We start from the raw sequence: 18,149 nt of genomic DNA on the forward strand, positions 1-18,149 counted from the left end.
AAGTTTAGAAGTACCTGGGATGAAGGAGAAACCACAGCCACACTGAGAAGCTGCCCCTGCTCCATTTGCAGAGGCAGCCAGGAATGTATTTGACATTAGCTGTGCTGGCTTGGTAGTGGCATTTTTAAATATATACGTTTAAGATTACATATATAATATATATGTATATAACATAATACACATACTATATATAGAAATTTCTTACAATACATAATTATCAGGAACCCCCATGCGATCTTGCTCAGTAGTAATAACTGAATATACAGAATGCCACTACGTGTCTGAGGCACTGCGTGCTGGAGAGTAATATGCAGCTTTAAAATCCGTTTGGCTGAGTTATACCTGGATACCTGAACTGAGTTTAAATTGACATTCATCAAGGATGTGCTATTAGCACATCAAAAGAAAAGCAAAAACAAAATACAAGTCACTGCTAGGTTTAAGAATAGTGTACAAGTACCTGAATTGAGTGAGGGTAGTGTGTAAACTGTCCCTGAGGGTTTTCAAACAGTGTGTGTACAAGCTGGAATCCTAAGAACGTTAGTTTATAACTTACACTGCGGACTGATAAAATACCAACATTTGACAATTTAACAAGTGGAGGTTAGAAAGAGTTATGAGCAAACACTCAAAACATATTTATACACGTTTAAGCAGCAGTAAGCTGCTATAAGCAAAAATCCCATGGCTATAATCACCAAATGGGACTCCAAGAGGTTGCCGTTTGTAATCTGTTTTTCTGATGCTAGGGCACATGACAGCCGCCATCTACCCTCTCTCAACAAGTAAAGAAGTTTCACCTGCTAAAGTAGTATGCACCTAGTTACAGACTAGCAATTCAAGATTTAGATTTTTAATCAAAGACTTTCCTATTACATACTAAAATCCCTTAAGATCACTAATGCTGGTATGCTAATCTAGTTAGTTTTTTTTAAAATTTCCCCCTTCATTTAAGAAATATACCATTCGACAACTTAAACATTAAGATCCATTTTCAGTCCTCTGATGTAAAAAGCATGTCTGTGAATTTATATTAAAAATTTACATGGTAAAAAGGCTTGAATTTCAGCCAAAGATTCTAAATACTGCTCATTCCCTGAAGACAAAAAAGGGAGAGAGAGAGAATCCCTACCCATTTCCCTAGTGATATACTTTCAAACTGAGCACTACACAATGGTCTAAAACTATTCATTTGGAAAACTTCACCTAGCCTCCCCCATTTAGATCCCAAATCTTAAAGCCCTGAAATGGTCTACTGAAATGTTTACTTAAAATATCAGGCATGTCTGCCCAGAAGCTGCCTGAACATTATAAAACTGAGTTATTTATTCTCAAAGATAAATTACTATCAACAGAAATTATCTGACCTAAAAGCAATCAATCATTTGTGGATTGAAACTTTTACAGTACCTTAGACTCTGAAGACCAGATAAATTAAGACTAGAGTTGTAACAGTAAAAGTGCTGAAAGGTCCCTTTTCTGTTTTTTTTTTCTTTAAAAAACAAAAAAACAAAAACAGGCCAAATAAGTGCCTTAGTGGTCCGCAAAGATTATTATACATCTTTCTATCAAGCCTTTATGGTTCTGTTGAGTGTAGCACCAAATCTGAGGTACATTAGAGGCTGAGGTGGCATGTCCATTATTTTAGAGTGGGAGAGAAAACACTTAAATCAGAACTTTATAAGCTGGTGACCCACAGATAACTCTCTTCTCACCAAGGACTCAAAATGTATATGCTGTATAAACAGGGAAGAAAAACCTAATTTTCTTGGAATTTGAAAAAGAAACCCCACATTATAATAATAATTAAAAAAATGTTTTGTGATCAGGTGAAAAATTCCTTGAGATTTTATAAACTTTTTCAGGATATTACCTGAGTACAGATAATTTCACAATATTGAAAATGTTACTTATGTATAAACTTTGCCTAAATCAAATCCAGATAACTGACAGAGAAAAATGTTGCAATGGGCTAACAGCTTTTCCTTCTGTGGCATCATGAGTGTATCTGTGGGTCATTTGAGGAGTCTATGTAATATCATCCATAAACTTAAAGAGTACAATTATAATTCTTGTAACTTCCAATAAAAATGTAATTGCATAATTTTAGACTTCTGCAAGATGCTGGTTCACTTATTACATTTCATCTCATGACTAATTTTTTTTAAATGTATTTACAAGGAGATGGCCAAAGTCCTACATCCCAGAGCTGCATAACAGGGACAGAGAACCACAGGCCATACACCTCTATCTCCATCCTTCCACCTCCTCCAAGCCCCAAAAGACCACTTCTTTCCCAGTCCCTGGTAAGCCTGATGATCCTTCCTTTTTCTCTTCCCATCCAACCCATGATTTTAGGGGTCCTAAATATCTGCCACTGTATTCTCCTCTGTCTCTTTTGGTCCAAATGTGATGGTACCAAGTTGTTGATACAACAGAAAGTAAATCTCTACTGTCTCTCTAGTTTACTAGAATCTCCACTATTGAGCCAGTTTTCTGTCCATATTCTAAATTTGCCCAGAAGCTGTATGTGCTTCGCAAGCCGGTTTGGCCCATCCTAGTATATACCCTATCAATTTAATTTACGAAGCTGTTCACTTATCACAACACTCAGCAGTTTTGTTCCACTAAGCAGATAAAACTGCAAAATGCAGATACTACTGCAAGGTGACCCTGTAGGGCTAAAAGACTACCAACTTTACTGTAAACTAAAACAAAATGTGAAAATTACAGGAAAATTGATTATCGCCATCACATACACATCATGTGTAAACCAGCTTGTTAGAGTTTTTAAATCAAAGGTTCAAAGCAATTGGACAGCCATGGGATAAAAACCAATTGCACAAAGTGTAATTTGCAGATAGAAGGCAAGTTGAGGTTAGCAAATAGCATCTTTTAAAATTTCAATTTCGTTTCTGAAACTGCAAGGGGGAAAGCAAAAATCCACATCACAAAGTATGGGCTCCTTAGAAATTCCTGTCAACACTTCAGCTTTGTTTGCCTGAAAACACAGGAATAGAATTGTTTTTATGATTAACTTTTCTTTCGAAGGTTGCTTAAGTCCTTCAGGCAGTCTTGGCTAGCAGCTGAACCACCACACCTTGAAGGGGGCTAAACTTTTGTTTCCATTTTAGAGTTTTAGCAAAGTGCTTCTGGATAATAAAAGGGGGGAATGCGAAGTATGCTTCCCCCACCCATGCATGTGCCATGCCTTTATTCACCTCTTAACACTCAGATACTTTAGGAGGATTTAATCCTAAATGTATTACATACAGGGGGTTGGGAATCTTCTTTCCCCTACCACCAAGAGTGTTACAAAATGAAGTTGATTTTTAAGTAGCTTACTGAGAGACAGCAGATCATGCCACTTGATGTAACTGGGATCAGAATTATAGTCAATGTGTACAGGCTTTTTCCGTGGAAAATGCATTTTAAAAACAGCATAAATCACTCCTAACAGTTTCTGAGCAACTATTGTGTCGAATTGAGACCACAGTGCCCTCAAATTACCTCATTTTTGTCAAGAAGCTTTGGGATAAGCCATAAGAAACAAAGTAGACCTGTACTGCTACCATGTTTTAAAATGTACATCTAATTCTTAAAGGTGTATTTGAAATGATTCCAGATTTGCATTAGAAAATATTTAAGAAAACATTCACATGAGGCCTTTCCTTTGGAGGCAGAGCAGCAGGCAGTATGGAGCAGTCCTGGGACAGCCAGAAGCAAGGACATATACTTGCTGCCTTTGGCTGATGCAAAAACAGGACCTTAAGTGCTCCTGGGGGAGCTACCTTTTTATTATTTTAATAAACCGGGGAGCTTGGAGAGGCTTTATCATAAAATAAGGCCACAGCCCAAACCCTACAACTAACATTCTTGAGAGCTGTAGTGAAAAGGGAAAGGCCTGGGGCACTAGAAATGAGGTTCTAGAGTGGCTGACAGAGAGGTAATAGTTCATCAGATCTCCAGAATTTTCAGGAAAGAACTTTTATATTTTACAGGTCCAAGTAAAAAAACTGATACATTTTCTACACACTGGGCTCGCTCCACAGAACTGTACAATAATTAACTCCACACTTGTACCCCTACGACACTAAGCCTTACTCATCTGTATAACCTGCTGCAGCAAAAGGTCACCAAGCAACATCTAAATTCCAGTACGATAGTGAACTTGATTTTAAACGTCACACACACACACTCTAAAATTAGTCTTTTGTGCTGGGAGTAGAGGGAGAACTTATCCTTCATGATACCTGGTCTGTAGAAGCAGAGGCTGTCACTAGTATTGTTCACAGTTTCTGTTTGTCATCCAGGTACAAGCAACACCATCAACAGATATGCTATAGCTCTACCAAACTGTGGTCCTGGATTTGACACACATGATCAAAACGGCCAGATCTTCCTCCTACAGACTTCACTATTTCTGAAGCATTGCACTTGGCTATGTTCCCTTAACATGCCCTCAAAAAACAGCAGGAAAAACAAGGCCTAAAGCCTATCTCTTGCACAAGTTTACACGAGCATCCATTTACTGGAAACAGGAGAAAACAAGGCTTCTCTTACAAAGACAGCAGCAAACCACATCTTCCCACATCAAACTATGGCCAGTTGGGGATTATCGCCATGCAAACTTCTGGTCAGCAGAAAATTAAGCATGCTAATGGATAAACACTGATTCCATTTCTTCTACAGGTAAGATGCTCCCAAATACTACTCAAAGCTACACCAAAGGCGCTTGTCAGAGCAGTCTGACTTCAGTGGGTCACTTAGGGATCTAGAGTGAGATACAGCCACAGGATGAGCCACCTTGGAAAAAACAGGTGAGATGAAATCTTAGAACAAAAGTTTAACATTAAAAAGGTGCACTTGAATATTACAGACTAAGTTTACAAAACCTACAATAAGATAAAATATAGATATATTTATATCTTTTGAATATTCAGCAGCTTTTTGTTTATTTTTGAGAGGCTTCTGAAATTTTTAGAAAGGGACAACTAACTAATTTCAACATGCTTCACAAAACAATAATGGCTATTTTATATTGCAATTACCAAAGTAATGCAATTAGTGCTTTAAAAATAACCTACTTTTTCCTTTTTTTTTTTTTTAAACAGAGACCTTTTGAGGAAATATGGTTGTTCCAAAGCTTCTGGGAATTTTTTTTACCTGAATAGGAAGTGATCACAGATATTAAGTGTTATATCAAAGCTTTGCAGACAGGAATCTTACAATCGTCAGGTCCCAGGATTTTAATCTGAGAAAATTAAATGTTTGGTTGTTTAATTCATTTCCTAACCAAAGTAATAAGAATACGCAACTATCACTATCTATTTACAGTTCTCAACCTATGGTCTGAAATGACATACAATTAGTTCTCTTTCTAAACTGCAGCATTAAAGGGTAGGCACACCATTTTTTCTGCTGCACGATTGTCATCCACTTAATGATACACATAGAAAATATTTAGGTAAGTAAAATGAGCATACCACATACACTATTGACAAAGTTTTACATAACTCAACTCATACATCACTTAAATAAAAACATCCACAAAAGGTTAAACCTCTGACAGTAAAACTCTATGCAAGTGTTACACTTCTAGCTTGCAGCAAACCTTCTTCCACACTTTCAATAGCAGATGAAACCACAAATTCAAAACAGTGCATTTTTATTGCAATTTCCAGTGAAACTGGATTATATTGCAGAGTTTCTACACCACTATGGAGCTTCAAACAGGTTTCTGTACTGAGATGACAACTAGATAGCTAAGGGAACTCTGCTTTTTGAGTATGGAAATACATTAAGCTACCAAAACAAAGAAGTCTAACAACAGTAGTACAAAGCATATTTGGGCTAAAAGCCCAGTCTCTCTCAGGAATGAGAAGTGCATATTTAACATGACAGCAATGGTGTGCCTAACCTTTGCTTCCCAGAAACCCACTGTATTCAATCAATCAAGGCCAACTCAATTAATTACCCCCAAAATTCAAGCAGCAGCCCTGGGGCTATTCTAGGCCTTCTTCCTATGAAACTTAGCATCCACTTTCAGTCATTAACACAAGATATCTAACCAAGAACAGTGCTTAATGTTGTCTTACATACAAATTCCATTGCCTCTTTTGGTTGTGCAAAGCAGGAAAATGGAGTCCTATCAATCTTTTGCACAGCTAAGTTCAAATTGTCTCTCTACCCGAAGAACCAATAAGTCTGATTTAGTGAAGCTGCAAGTTCAGAAAGCTTTATTTAAAGCTTAAAATGTAAGAATGATCAGATGCCTCTGTAACTAAAAAGAATGAAGTGTGGATTTAGGAGTGCTAGTGGTGATCTGCCTATGTGATGTGTGCTAGTCCACTATTAAATCAATAGTGAAAGAAATAAAAATTCAGAATATGCAAGAACATTTCCTGCTACTGGCAACTTTAGTATTTAAAAAGGAAACACCCATTGGGTGTTCAACCCTGACAGTGTTACAGCTAGACAAGATGCTCAGACCAAGTCAAACCAGAATGATCTGACTATGTGTTTTATTAAAATTTGTAAAAATTTCTTCCCTGAACATTAACATAGATCCTTCATTTACATGACTATCTAGGCAGACTATTGAGGTTGTAATGTTTAAATATTGGTGAGCTTTATGAGGGTTTTATGTTTGTTTGCCCAAGATTACAGTAAGCTGTTATATATATTCCTGACCTCCAGAAGAGGTTTTTTTTTAAAAAAAAAAAAGTAGTCGTTGGAAATGCACAGTTTTTAGCAAACTCAGAATTCGGACTGTTAAAAGCATGTAGGTCACAAAAGCCATGTTTTGTTAAAGTGAGGAATACCCTAGTATATCATTCAGTGTACCCTGATGCTCCTGAATACAAGGAGTTTGTTGAGATAAGGCTACATCCTCAAGCAGGCAAGTCCAACTCTCACCTTTATAAAAGAGCAAATAAAATTACAGTGAAGGTAGTGTTCCAAAGGAATTAACCAAAGCATTCTGAAGGTAGTGTATGTAAAGTTCCCCCATCCCACTCCCACCCTCCCCGCCGGGTGAGCACTAAGCAGATTGCAAATGGTAATGGAGTTAAATTTAGGACAAAATGGCTCCAATTAGACCCAACTGACTAGGAATCCAACCACCAATTTCTGAATTCAAAAAGACCAGTCATTCTTAAAAAGTTTAAACTTTCTTTCAAACCAACTGGATCCAAGAAGAAAAATATTGTGAAATTCTAATTATAAAGCAATGATCCAGTTTTTGTTTTAAGAGTCTGGTACTAGAGATCAAGAAAGTGATTTCTTTTTTTTTAAAAAAAAAGGCCATATAAAAAAGGAAACCCAATAAAATAACTCAAAGTCCATGCAGGCTCAAGAGGCAAGCAGTCCACTTCCATGTCTGCATTCTTTGTGAGGTAACTCAATTCTCTATAGAATATTAGAGAAACATGCAAAAGGCCAAAAAACAAAAACAAAACAAAACACAAAAAGGGCTCTAAGCCATACCGGGCCAGAAAATTTACAAATATGCAACATTCAGAGCATCCTTTTCCCCTGTGTCCATACAAGTCTCTGCTGAACTGCAAAGGAACATGTCCTGCACCCAGTGACTGAAGAGGAGTTGGGTACATACAGCGGGAGTTGAACAATGCCATAGTGCTCACCCAGTTTATTATGTAATTGGCACTCTACAACATCCCTAATCATCCTTTGACTCATTCGCACTCTGTGCTGCCTCTCCCTGGGGATCTATCTCAAGCTTTACAGAGACATCCTGTCCCTCCGACCGCATTAATTTCATTTTTTTCTTTGGAGGGTTTTTCAAAGTGCCCAGCCTTTCTTTCACTTTATACTCCAGGGTGCTATGGGGAATCCCATAAATACTCTGAGCTTTGGAGACGCTCATTTTCCCACTCATCACCACAGAAATCGCTTCCTCCAATATCTCACTGTTGTACTGTCTGTATCTGCCTCTTTTCTTCCGAGGTTGCTTAGAGCCAGGATCTCCCTCCTGATCAGAGGTGGGATATGGCTGTCCAGAGGTAGATTGCTCAGCATCTGAGCCCCAGGAATCTGGTCCGGGATCCAGCAAGCTCCTCCTGTTTTGTTTTGGAAGGATAGCCCTTAACTTTTTACTAAGCGCGCTGTCCGTTTGTGAACCCATCACCAAAGAGCTATAGCTATACTGGTCACCAGAACGGGACTCCCACGAAAGGTCCATGCCTCGAACTTGTGGTATCTTTAAATCCACAGGAGTTGAATGGCTCATGTCCTTTTTCCCATCCTGTTTAGTTTGAAGTGCCATTTTTTGAAAGGCCGAGTTTTCTGTAAGAAATGGAAGGTCACTGATGTTGCTGAGTGCACCATTTCCCCTGAATTTCATTCGGGTGAAGTTGAATTCATAGTGTGGTTTTGCCCAAGAAGCCTCCCTGGATAGTATCACATGCTGTCCATGATTCTGCAGCCCAGATGGTGCATGGCTGGCAGCTGTAGCATGCTGGTTTCTGCTCAGCAGTTCTTCGCTTATCTGCAGTGATCGAGCCAAAGGAACTTTGAGAGATGTGGAGTGGCCAGACCCTTCCCTTGTTCCATCCTGCCAACTTCTCGAGGGCACCCCATCACCACTCCGAAGTCCCTCTGCATGGTGCTGGCTGGGTCTCCCAGGTCGCCTAATTGGATGGAAGGAAACTGATGTGAGCAGGACTTGCACAGGTAGGGAGGAATGGGTGAGGGGGCCACTCCTTTATTAGAAGGCCTTGCTTGGGTAACATCACTTTTGTGGTTTTTTTATTTTTTTTATTTTTTTTTTTAAGTCTGAGCAGTCAGTTTTTAAAAACTTGTTCAAAAACAAAGAGAAGCTTTTTGGGCAAAGAAAAATGAAACCTGTCAGCTGGTCTTTGGTTGGGTTCACAAAATCTTGGAGCAGAAAAGGCTTCGCGCAATTGTCTGTAAATAGCATCTTAATTATAGATTAGAAAGGAATAATCATTCGCCAGAGTCTATTCACGACTGTGTTACTAGTGTGACGTTACCACTAAACAAGTACAGTAATAAAAGAGTAAGCCAAGTGACAAAATGCAGAAAATTCAACGCACACGCTCACACACCAGCCACCTGCACTTTTTATTTAAATGTTAAAAGCTCTGGAGGTTATGGATTCACACTATATATGTTAGTTGCTGTTCAGCATCAAAAGTGCTCAACAGAACTCAAAGGTGTTTGCTTACTTTACATTAAATACTAGAACAGAAATAAACAAACGGTTTTCAAATAAAAATGCTGCACAAATCCAGACTCCATTTTATTTTAAAATTAAGCATCAGGAGCTACATAAGTATCACTTTCAATTTTGTTTTCCACAGGCAACAGTAGGGAAAAGTGTATTTTCTTGCCACAAAACTATTCTTTGTTATGCTATCTGCTTTTCCAACTTTACTAATTAAACAAACTAGGAATTAATCAAAATTTTAAAATACTATCTGAAGTCTAATCAGACTATCAAAAGGTATATACACATTTCCTTTAATGTCTGTAAATAATTTGAACAAAAATATGTAATACATTCTTTGCATTTTGCCCATGAAGACAATCACTGCAAACTGTTCCTATTTTGAAGATAGCCTTTATATAGAACATTTGGATGCACACAGAATGGCAAAGGGAAGGGCATAAACATGACGCATAGTACTGTTCAACATCTCTTAATCCCAACTCCACTACCTAAGATTTAGCAAAACATGGTGATCTCTTGAAGATGACCTTCAACCATCAGTGGAACATTTTAAAAATGTATTTACATACATCCACAGAACTTATTAGAATGTTCAGAAATTGATTTCTTTTCCTTCACAGGAAAGTTTTTTGAATTTTAAATAGTTAAGGGGTCCATGTATTGGGGAATTTAAAAATTGTAATTAAAGTCATTGGCTGCCAAAAATGTATTTTAAGTATAAATCCAACAACTTTAAGACAACATAATTATACATCTAAATTCAGCTGTTTAGGACACAATCCTATGCAAGTTTAGACAGAAAAAAGTCCTTCTAAACATGCATAGGATTGCACCTCTAATATTCTTAAATAAGATTAGTAAAAAGATTTTTTTAAATACTCTATTATGGCCCTTAAAGTAATACCCCAACATCCTTTTTTCCTAGGTGATTTCTACCTATCAGCACACCAACTAAACATAGGGTTGATAGGACTGTACAACCTTCACAAGAAATCTGCAACCAGGATTTTATGTTTGCTAGTATAATAATCATATAGTCTCAGGAATGGTTGAACTATTCAGCATTTCATCTTGAAAATATCCCTAAGGCAGGTTATTACAAATATGCCATAAATCTATAATGAGCCATAAAAAAATTAATGAAATGACAGTATTGTGCTATAATAGTAGCTTACAACAACAACAACAACAAAAACTAATATTGTGCAATTCCTCATCAGCCACCTTGTTTGCTTTGGTGCTCTAGCCTAAACACTCTGATCGCTAAATGAAACATTCTTATTTGATTTATTAAAGGGTTCAAACAATAGGCTACCATCATCTCATCTTACTAAGGTCTGGTGCAGATACTCAGCAACATGTATGTAATCACCTATGGGAGTAGTGTGGGACTGGAGGCCTCAAAACCCAGCAGAGATCATGTGCACACACTGATAATATCAACTGGCACCTCCATAAAAGGACTATATGTGAAGCTGCTGCAACTGCAATTGTGATAGCCCATTTTAAGATGTCACAACCATATAAACTACAATAGTCATTTGTACGGGCTTCTAGTGGAAGTGCTAGTTCACAAAACAGGTGTTCAACAAAATCCTTGCCAGGTCATCAGACCATCAGTGATCCCAAATGCTTCCTCAATCAACTGCGTGGGTGCTGTCAAACATCGAAACTGACATAGATTCATATTTTAAAAGCTGAAAAACCATCTCTATACACTTTATCAGCTATATAACTAAAATATTTCTAACACAGATTTATCTTTTTACTTGACTTCATATTTGAAAATTGGGTAGAAGATATATTCTGCAATAAATGATTATACTCTGAATGGTTAAAAACTCAATCTGTAGAATTTGTGAGGAAGTATTTGACCCCCAGTTACACCAACAACTATGAATTTTGAGCAGGAAGACTGTTTCCCTTACCCATTCCCAGGAGTAGCGGAGCAGCCAGGTGAATGGCTCAAGGAGGCGCTGCCTGCACAAGGGCTTTTCTTAGTGGACAGGTCAAGCACTCCGTCTGCAGAGACATGAGAATCACTTGAGAATAGGAAGGAATGGGTAAAACCAAAAACACACATGAAGAGCTGATAAGTTTTTATGCTGGAAACCCAGCCCAAAATTAATCTTGGGTCACTCTAAACCTCACTTTTAACATCGGACCAAAGCTTCTTGGCACATCAGGCACTATTTTATTTTCATTTAGTTTAAGATATTTATATTATACATTTAAATTTAGCAAACAGACAACAAAACCCTCTAACAGAATGGGCAAAAGGTAGATCTCCAGATGTTTTGGACTTCAACTCCCAACGATCCTGACCACTGCCCATGCTGATGGGCTTCTGGAAATTGAAGTTTAAAACATTTGAAGATCTACCTCCTTGCCTACCTCTGCTCTAATAGTATTACTAGAAAGGTCCAATAGCTTTTCAATCAGAAAAGAGATACCTAGAACAACAGGTTTAACCATGCAAATGCTAAGGCAGTAGGCAAAAGCCTAGAAAGTCATGTACTGGATGCAAATAAATACGTAAATCATACATTGCATATTCCACTGGTTTTAGCAAGATAAGTAGCATTTTTTAGCCATTAGTGGACGGATTCCCATGATTTCCAAACTAACACACTTGATACAGCCATTTTCTCTCAACAAACACCACTGTCTGTTTCCCAGGAACACACGGGTTAAGTATAACCATTCTTAGAAGTTGTACAGTTTTGGAAAACACCCAGCTTTCCAATTATTACTAACAATTTTTTAAAGGCAACCAATTGGGAAGAGGGGAAAGCAGTTGCAGGGAGAAAGACATTAGCAGAGCACCCCCCTCCAATTAACATATTTACAAATGTCCTAAGAGCAGTGTAGATTCTCGTATGAAACATAGTAATAATTCAAAATGACCTAAGCTAGCACCACTCCAGCCTTTGAAATATAACTTCTAATACACACAAGAACATACTTTTTATTGTTGAAGAAACTAGCAACCCCACAGCTCAGCTCTCTAGTAATGTCATCATAAAGCTTTTGGCTATGTTAAACAGCATCCTGACCACCTTTAAGGCGAACAAAGAAATGTATCTAAATTTTTCAGTTGGCTCACTCCTCTATCAAATCAATGGTCACAGAAATGAAAGCCCAAGTTAAGCCACAAGGGTTTAATGCTGTATACTTGTGGATCTAGTTCAGAATTATTCAAATATTCTTATTTAAAGTAAACCAACATTCCAAGGTCATTTATCAAAAAATACTTTCCTTTTTAATTCTTCAACTGAAGGGGATCAGACACAGCTCTGATAAAGGCCCGTACTAATAGGGAGAGTGCAAGACCTTTTTAAGCCTGGTCCAATTACATTTCTCTCTAGTTCTATCAACTAAAAGTTCCACATTTGTCTACCAAGGAAAAAAGTAACAATGCACAGAATGGACATCCCTCTTCTATCATTTTTCACCTCTGTCATGAGGTGACATTTTTACACATATGGACTAACGTGCAAAGCTATGCATGTCTAGGAGAATTTAGGGTTTATAGGAGAGGACTAATTGAACATGACTCAACAACATCACCTTGTGGCAAAGGTCAATTCTATTTTGCATTATATTAAACAGCATTTTACCCCAGAGTCACAGCAATAGTATTGTTCTACTCAATACTGCTAAGACCACATTTCTAGTGGGTTGCAGTTTAAGTTCTCTATTTCAAGAATGTGTTGTTAACAAGCTGTAAAAGATTCTGGGGATATATATATTGGGGGGGGACTCTCTCTAGACAATCATATGAGGAAATGTGGAAGGAATGGGAATATTTAGCCAACAGGTCAGCAAGGCAAATGGAAGATTATGTTATGTTTTCAAATAGTTAAACAGATGCCACAATGGAGAGAGGGAATCGTTTTTCAGCCTTCCTTCTAAAGACAGGGCAAGAGAAGTTATGGATTTAAGGCTGCAATCCTATGTACACTTACCTAGAAGTAAGCTCCACTGAACACAGTGGGATTTTATTTTGAGTAAACATTTATAGGAGTGCACTGAAAATTGCCTAACTGTAAGAATGGTTCAGCAAATGGACATGCTGCTTACAGAGGGTGGGAAAATGTTTGTAAGGTTTGTAAGAAAAGGCTAGACATATATTTAAAAATGATTCTGAAAAACTCCCTGGCAAAACCTCTGTGTCAATTTAATATTTTGACTATCCCAGAGAGTGTTAAATATCTCCCACCCTAGACTTGACTTAGGAAGGGCCAACTCATTACTGAGGTCACTATGACCCTTCCTCAGCTCAATAAATCTACACCCAATCCCTAGGAAACAAATGCTTGCTTGGGTTTTTGTCGTTTTTAATAACTTTCTCTCTCCACTGGCTCCTCCCTGCCTGTCTCTCCCATGCCATTTATAAGGCAGTCTTTGTGGCATGGCCATGCTGCTTGTCCTAGTAGAATCTCTATCCCTTCACAATGCTTTATATGGTATTCCAAAACATTACCGTATTTCTTAGATTCTAAGACACACTTTTTCCCCCATATAAACATCTCTAAAAACGGGGTGCATCTTAGAATCGCGGGTGCGTTTATTATTTCTTAGAATCAAAGCTTTTTTTCTGTTGGTGGTACAGAAATTAGTGTGCGTCTTACAATTGATGGCATCTTAGAATTGAAGAAATACGGTATGTCTTCCTTATCAGCAAACATACAAAATAATGACATACATAGTGACATACAAATAATCCAATAAAAGGGGAGGTGATTGCTTCAAAGAGCTCTTTCAACTCTAAAACGGAATGCAGTGAAGTCAACATATATTATTTTGTAAAATGGGGAAACTCATTCTGCTTCAAGCCTATTAAAATTGCTACATATATGTTCACCTGCAAGAGGAGAGAAATCAAATGTTCAACTGCTATGGTGTTTTGCAGCATTGCACTTTTAAAAGCACCTGATATGTCACCAAGGTTTTCTTTTAATATAAGCACTACAGCCAGGGGTTCACAAATGTGATCATAAGTAACAACCATAGCTTAGGCCCTGACAACCACGTGCTACCTCCAGCATGAAATGAGATGGGCCTCATATCTGATGTCATGCTGGGCTTTGGAGGCAGCTGGAATCAACAAGGTCTCACTTCTTCTGAAGTCCAGCACAACCGTCAGTATCAAAACTCCACCCTTCTTCTGGAACTCTAGAGCATGGGCTTCACCCTTGCTTCACTTGTATACAGCTTCACTGCTTCCAATGTCATGATTCATTAGTGGCTAGCATATTGCAAATGTCTACAAAAGGCTTTGAATAAAAGTGTGGTATACATACCTTGTTCACTAGGATCCAACTGAGACTTTCTGACAGTGAGGTCCAAGGGCGAGTCCTGGTCAGCCATGAGAAGTTTGCTGAGCACAGGGTTTTGAGCCGTTGCACCCGCAGGGGATGAGGCAACCAGAGATGCTTTCAGCAGGCTTTGGTTCTTTGTGCTATTGGGCGAGCTGGAGTCCTGAGTAGAGCTAGTTTTTGAGGTATATTCAGCAGCAAATTGTCGGATCATCCGCTGCATGATCTCGCGGGCCACTAAGGGAATGTTGGGGTCAGAGACCCTAGGGCTGTCTAAATGGCAAAACAAGAAGGAAGTTATATACACAACAATATTTAAAGCAAAACATTTACATTCATATATCCAGATTTTGTTGCTGTTACTTTGCAATATTTTTTAAAGTGCTGGCTCACGACTTTTGAGCCAACACATATGCAACATTCGGGGTTCTCAACTAAACTTGAGAGAGCTGAAGCAAGTTGTGGAATTCCACACCCTCTCTGCACAGCTCCTTAATTGCAGTCAATTAACTTGACTTGAGTGTCTCCATTTTGGTCAGCCTTTTGGCTCCAAGGGCTCCCCGCCCCACACCAATCCACAACTTAACTGGCAGGGATGGGGAGATTTAAACCTCCCCTCCTTGCAGACTGAAATGGGATTGCTGGGAAATGGAGAGGTCCATGCCTCTCCCAACCTGCAGCTATCCTTGCCAAAATTGCTATTTCCACAGAAATCTCTGGAACACCAGAGCAGCAGGCATTTCTAATTAACTGGGCTGTAGGGGGAAATGGGTGGGGCCCAGTGTATGGCAGACCACACAGGAAGCAGCAGAGGGTTGCATGCAGCCTACCCACCCCTGCCCTAGACATTCTTAATTTCCTAACTATTACAAACACACTTATTTTTCTCATTTTATGCTCAATTCAACCTAATGGTGCACAGGAAACATTGCTATCTCATATTAGAACATAAGAAGAACCATGCTGAATCAGACCAAGGGTCCATCTAGTCCAGCACTCTGTTCACACTGTGGCCAACCAGCTGTCGACCAGGGACCAACAAGGCAGGACATGGTGCAACAGCACCCTCCCACCCATGTTCCCCAGCAACTGGTGCACAAAGACTTACTGCCTTGGATACTGGAGTTAGCACATAACCAGCAGGGCTAGTAGCCATTGATCGCCTTCTCCTCCAGGAATTTATCTACCCTCCTTTTTAAAGCCATCCAAACTGGTGGCCATCACCACATTAGAAGAGACATCCCTACATTACACTATTACTACTTCTTGAGAACAATATTCAACAACACGATTAGTTTAGCCTTATACCAGCATACTACTTGCAAACATGCAGCAATTACATCAATATTTAATGTGTGTCTGTACACAATAGGAGCTCAAAGTAGTTTTACAGTTGCTAAGTACAGAGAATACCAAAAGTTTACCACTAGCTAGCTTTCACCTACAATTTAGGCATGAATTAGAAAGTGAGGAAAGATGATGACAGACACACCAAGTTTTATAAACAAGTGGCAATACAATTGTAGAAGTAGCTTGAAACAGCAAGCAAGCACCACACACTGATCATGCACAAAGTACTTAAAATCATCAGTTAAAGCAGAAGTGGGGAACCTCTGGGTCTCCCCTTCTGGCCCACAGCCTCTCTTCTATTCCCCCACCTCACTCACCAATTAGACTTTTAAAAAGCCTATACTCATGCCAATAAGGCTTTATGAAAGTCTCCACTCCTGCCAATGGAAGCTTTTTAAAAGCTTAGCTGCATGCACAGGTGGGGGAGACTTTGGGAGGGCTGTCACTGTTGAAGAGAGAAGGGCTAACCCTCTCCTCTCAGTGTGCTGTGCTACCCCAACGGAAGGCATTTCCAAGCCAAATTGAAGTACAGGGACAGGGAGTGGGGGGCAAGGGGAGGGGGGCAGTTCGACGACATGACATCCTACTGTGACTTAATTTATCCACAAGCAACTTTGGCACATACCAGCCGCCATTATGAATATGCAAGCCCTGCCCAGGAGTTGCCGTGGCTTATAGTGTCATCTGAACCTGGGCAGTGGAGGATATTTCAGGGTTAAACAATTCTCCCATAACCCTAAATTAGACCATGCATTCTATGACAGGTGTTTAATCCACAACTGACACCTGGTCCCTGGGTATGGATAACATGACATGTCAGGGGAACCCCCAGCTAGGGCTTGAATATTCATAATGGCAGAGAGCATGCAGCACGACAACTCAAGTTTTAATTAACTGTCCGAATCAGGTCAGAAAGTGTGTGCATGTGAGAGATGGAGTGCATGGGATGTGGCCGCACAATTGCAAGCATGGGCACAACCCACTGCTGGCATGGAGCCCTTGACTTGTATCACAAAAGCAACATGGCCCTTGGGCCAAAATAGGTTCCCCACACCTATGTTAAAATAAGTCAAAATAGGGGTAAATGTAAAGTTTTGATGAATGACCCTAGCTGGCCTGGGCTTCCTCTGGGACTCAAGAAAATCAGAAGTTTTGTGCTAGAATGGGATTCTGGGCCACCCCAGGTTCCACACCTTCCCTTAGACAAAGTGCCATATACCTGAGGCATTTCTGCATGAACAGCACTTGACTCAAAAGAATCTGAGTGAGGAAATTTCACAACCACCCAAAACAAAAATGAATTATTTTAACTGAATCAGATATTTAAAATGTTGACTTTTCCAAATGTTGACCATTCCAATTCCAAAAATTAGGAATAGGACAAAATATGGAATTTAGTAACTGGAAATAGTTTAACTGAAGTAGTATCTATGAGTCAAAATTACCAAAAGGTAAATCTCTAATCCTTGCCTAGATGACCTCTTAACATATCCTCCTGAGATCTATAATTCTATAACATGCTTTTATCCAGTAAAATGTTTGTGGTGATTGATAACTATTTGCATTTCCTGGTAATTCAGATAGATATGTTTAAAAGAGCAAACCACTAGCCTTTATAAACTATTTGTAGAATGGATCATGTTGGAAAGGTATTTTGGGATGAATGGAAGCCCATAATTAATATGGCTAACATTTAAAGACAATGGGATATCTAATTCTAGTACGCACATTGAAACCCCTCATCAATTGTAATTTGCATTTACCCAAAGATATGCAGTTCCTCGCAGTGACTGATCATTGATGTTTGTTTATAATGAATGGATATGTATTGTACCAATTTTGTAAGAATATATGTAGAGGTTAAACCCTAGAGCTTTTATGGGAACAATACATTGCAATCTCAAAGGAAATATCAGAAAGATGAGTAGGTCCAACACGCAAGACAATTAGATTAACCATTTCGTTCTTTCACTATGACCAACCTTTTCGATAAAAGACTGCATGGAGGAATTCTTCCGCTTGCCTCTCGAACCGAATGATCTTTGCTTGCTCTTGTCTAAGCAGAGCTTGGTGCCCAACTTCCAAAGCTGGCTCATCCAGACTGACTAGGTGTTCCTGTGAAAACATTTAACAAAATGTAAAAATACAAACACACTCCTTCTCTTCTCCTCCATGCTGATTTTAATGAAAATGTTCACAGATAGCTACTTAACTAGAACTATTCTGATACAATGGAATACATACAAGATTGGGAACTTTAAATC

At 38.9% G+C, this 18,149-nt stretch overlaps 1 protein-coding gene across 4 annotated transcripts in view; it reads right to left on the reverse strand.

Annotated features, from left to right (window-relative positions):
* The window catches only part of LCOR (ligand dependent nuclear receptor corepressor), an 82,304-nt gene that overhangs the window by 26,990 nt on the left and 37,165 nt on the right, over window positions 1-18,149 (reverse strand). For 3 of the 4 annotated variants that reach the window (XM_063132522.1, XM_063132521.1, XM_063132524.1), the window contains 3 exons: window positions 17,868-18,000; window positions 14,521-14,808; window positions 11,143-11,236 (listed from right to left, as the gene is read on the reverse strand). In XM_063132522.1, coding sequence (XP_062988592.1) covers window positions 11,143-11,236; window positions 14,521-14,808; window positions 17,868-18,000 — 515 coding nt within the window. Of the gene's footprint in view, window positions 1-7,198; window positions 8,652-11,142; window positions 11,237-14,520; window positions 14,809-17,867; window positions 18,001-18,149 lie in introns of those variants that run through there. The other variant, XM_063132525.1, reaches the window with a different exon arrangement.

The sequence above is a fragment of the Elgaria multicarinata genome, chromosome 8, assembly GCF_023053635.1.
Source record: "Elgaria multicarinata webbii isolate HBS135686 ecotype San Diego chromosome 8, rElgMul1.1.pri, whole genome shotgun sequence".
Lineage (NCBI taxonomy): Eukaryota > Metazoa > Chordata > Lepidosauria > Squamata > Anguidae > Elgaria > Elgaria multicarinata.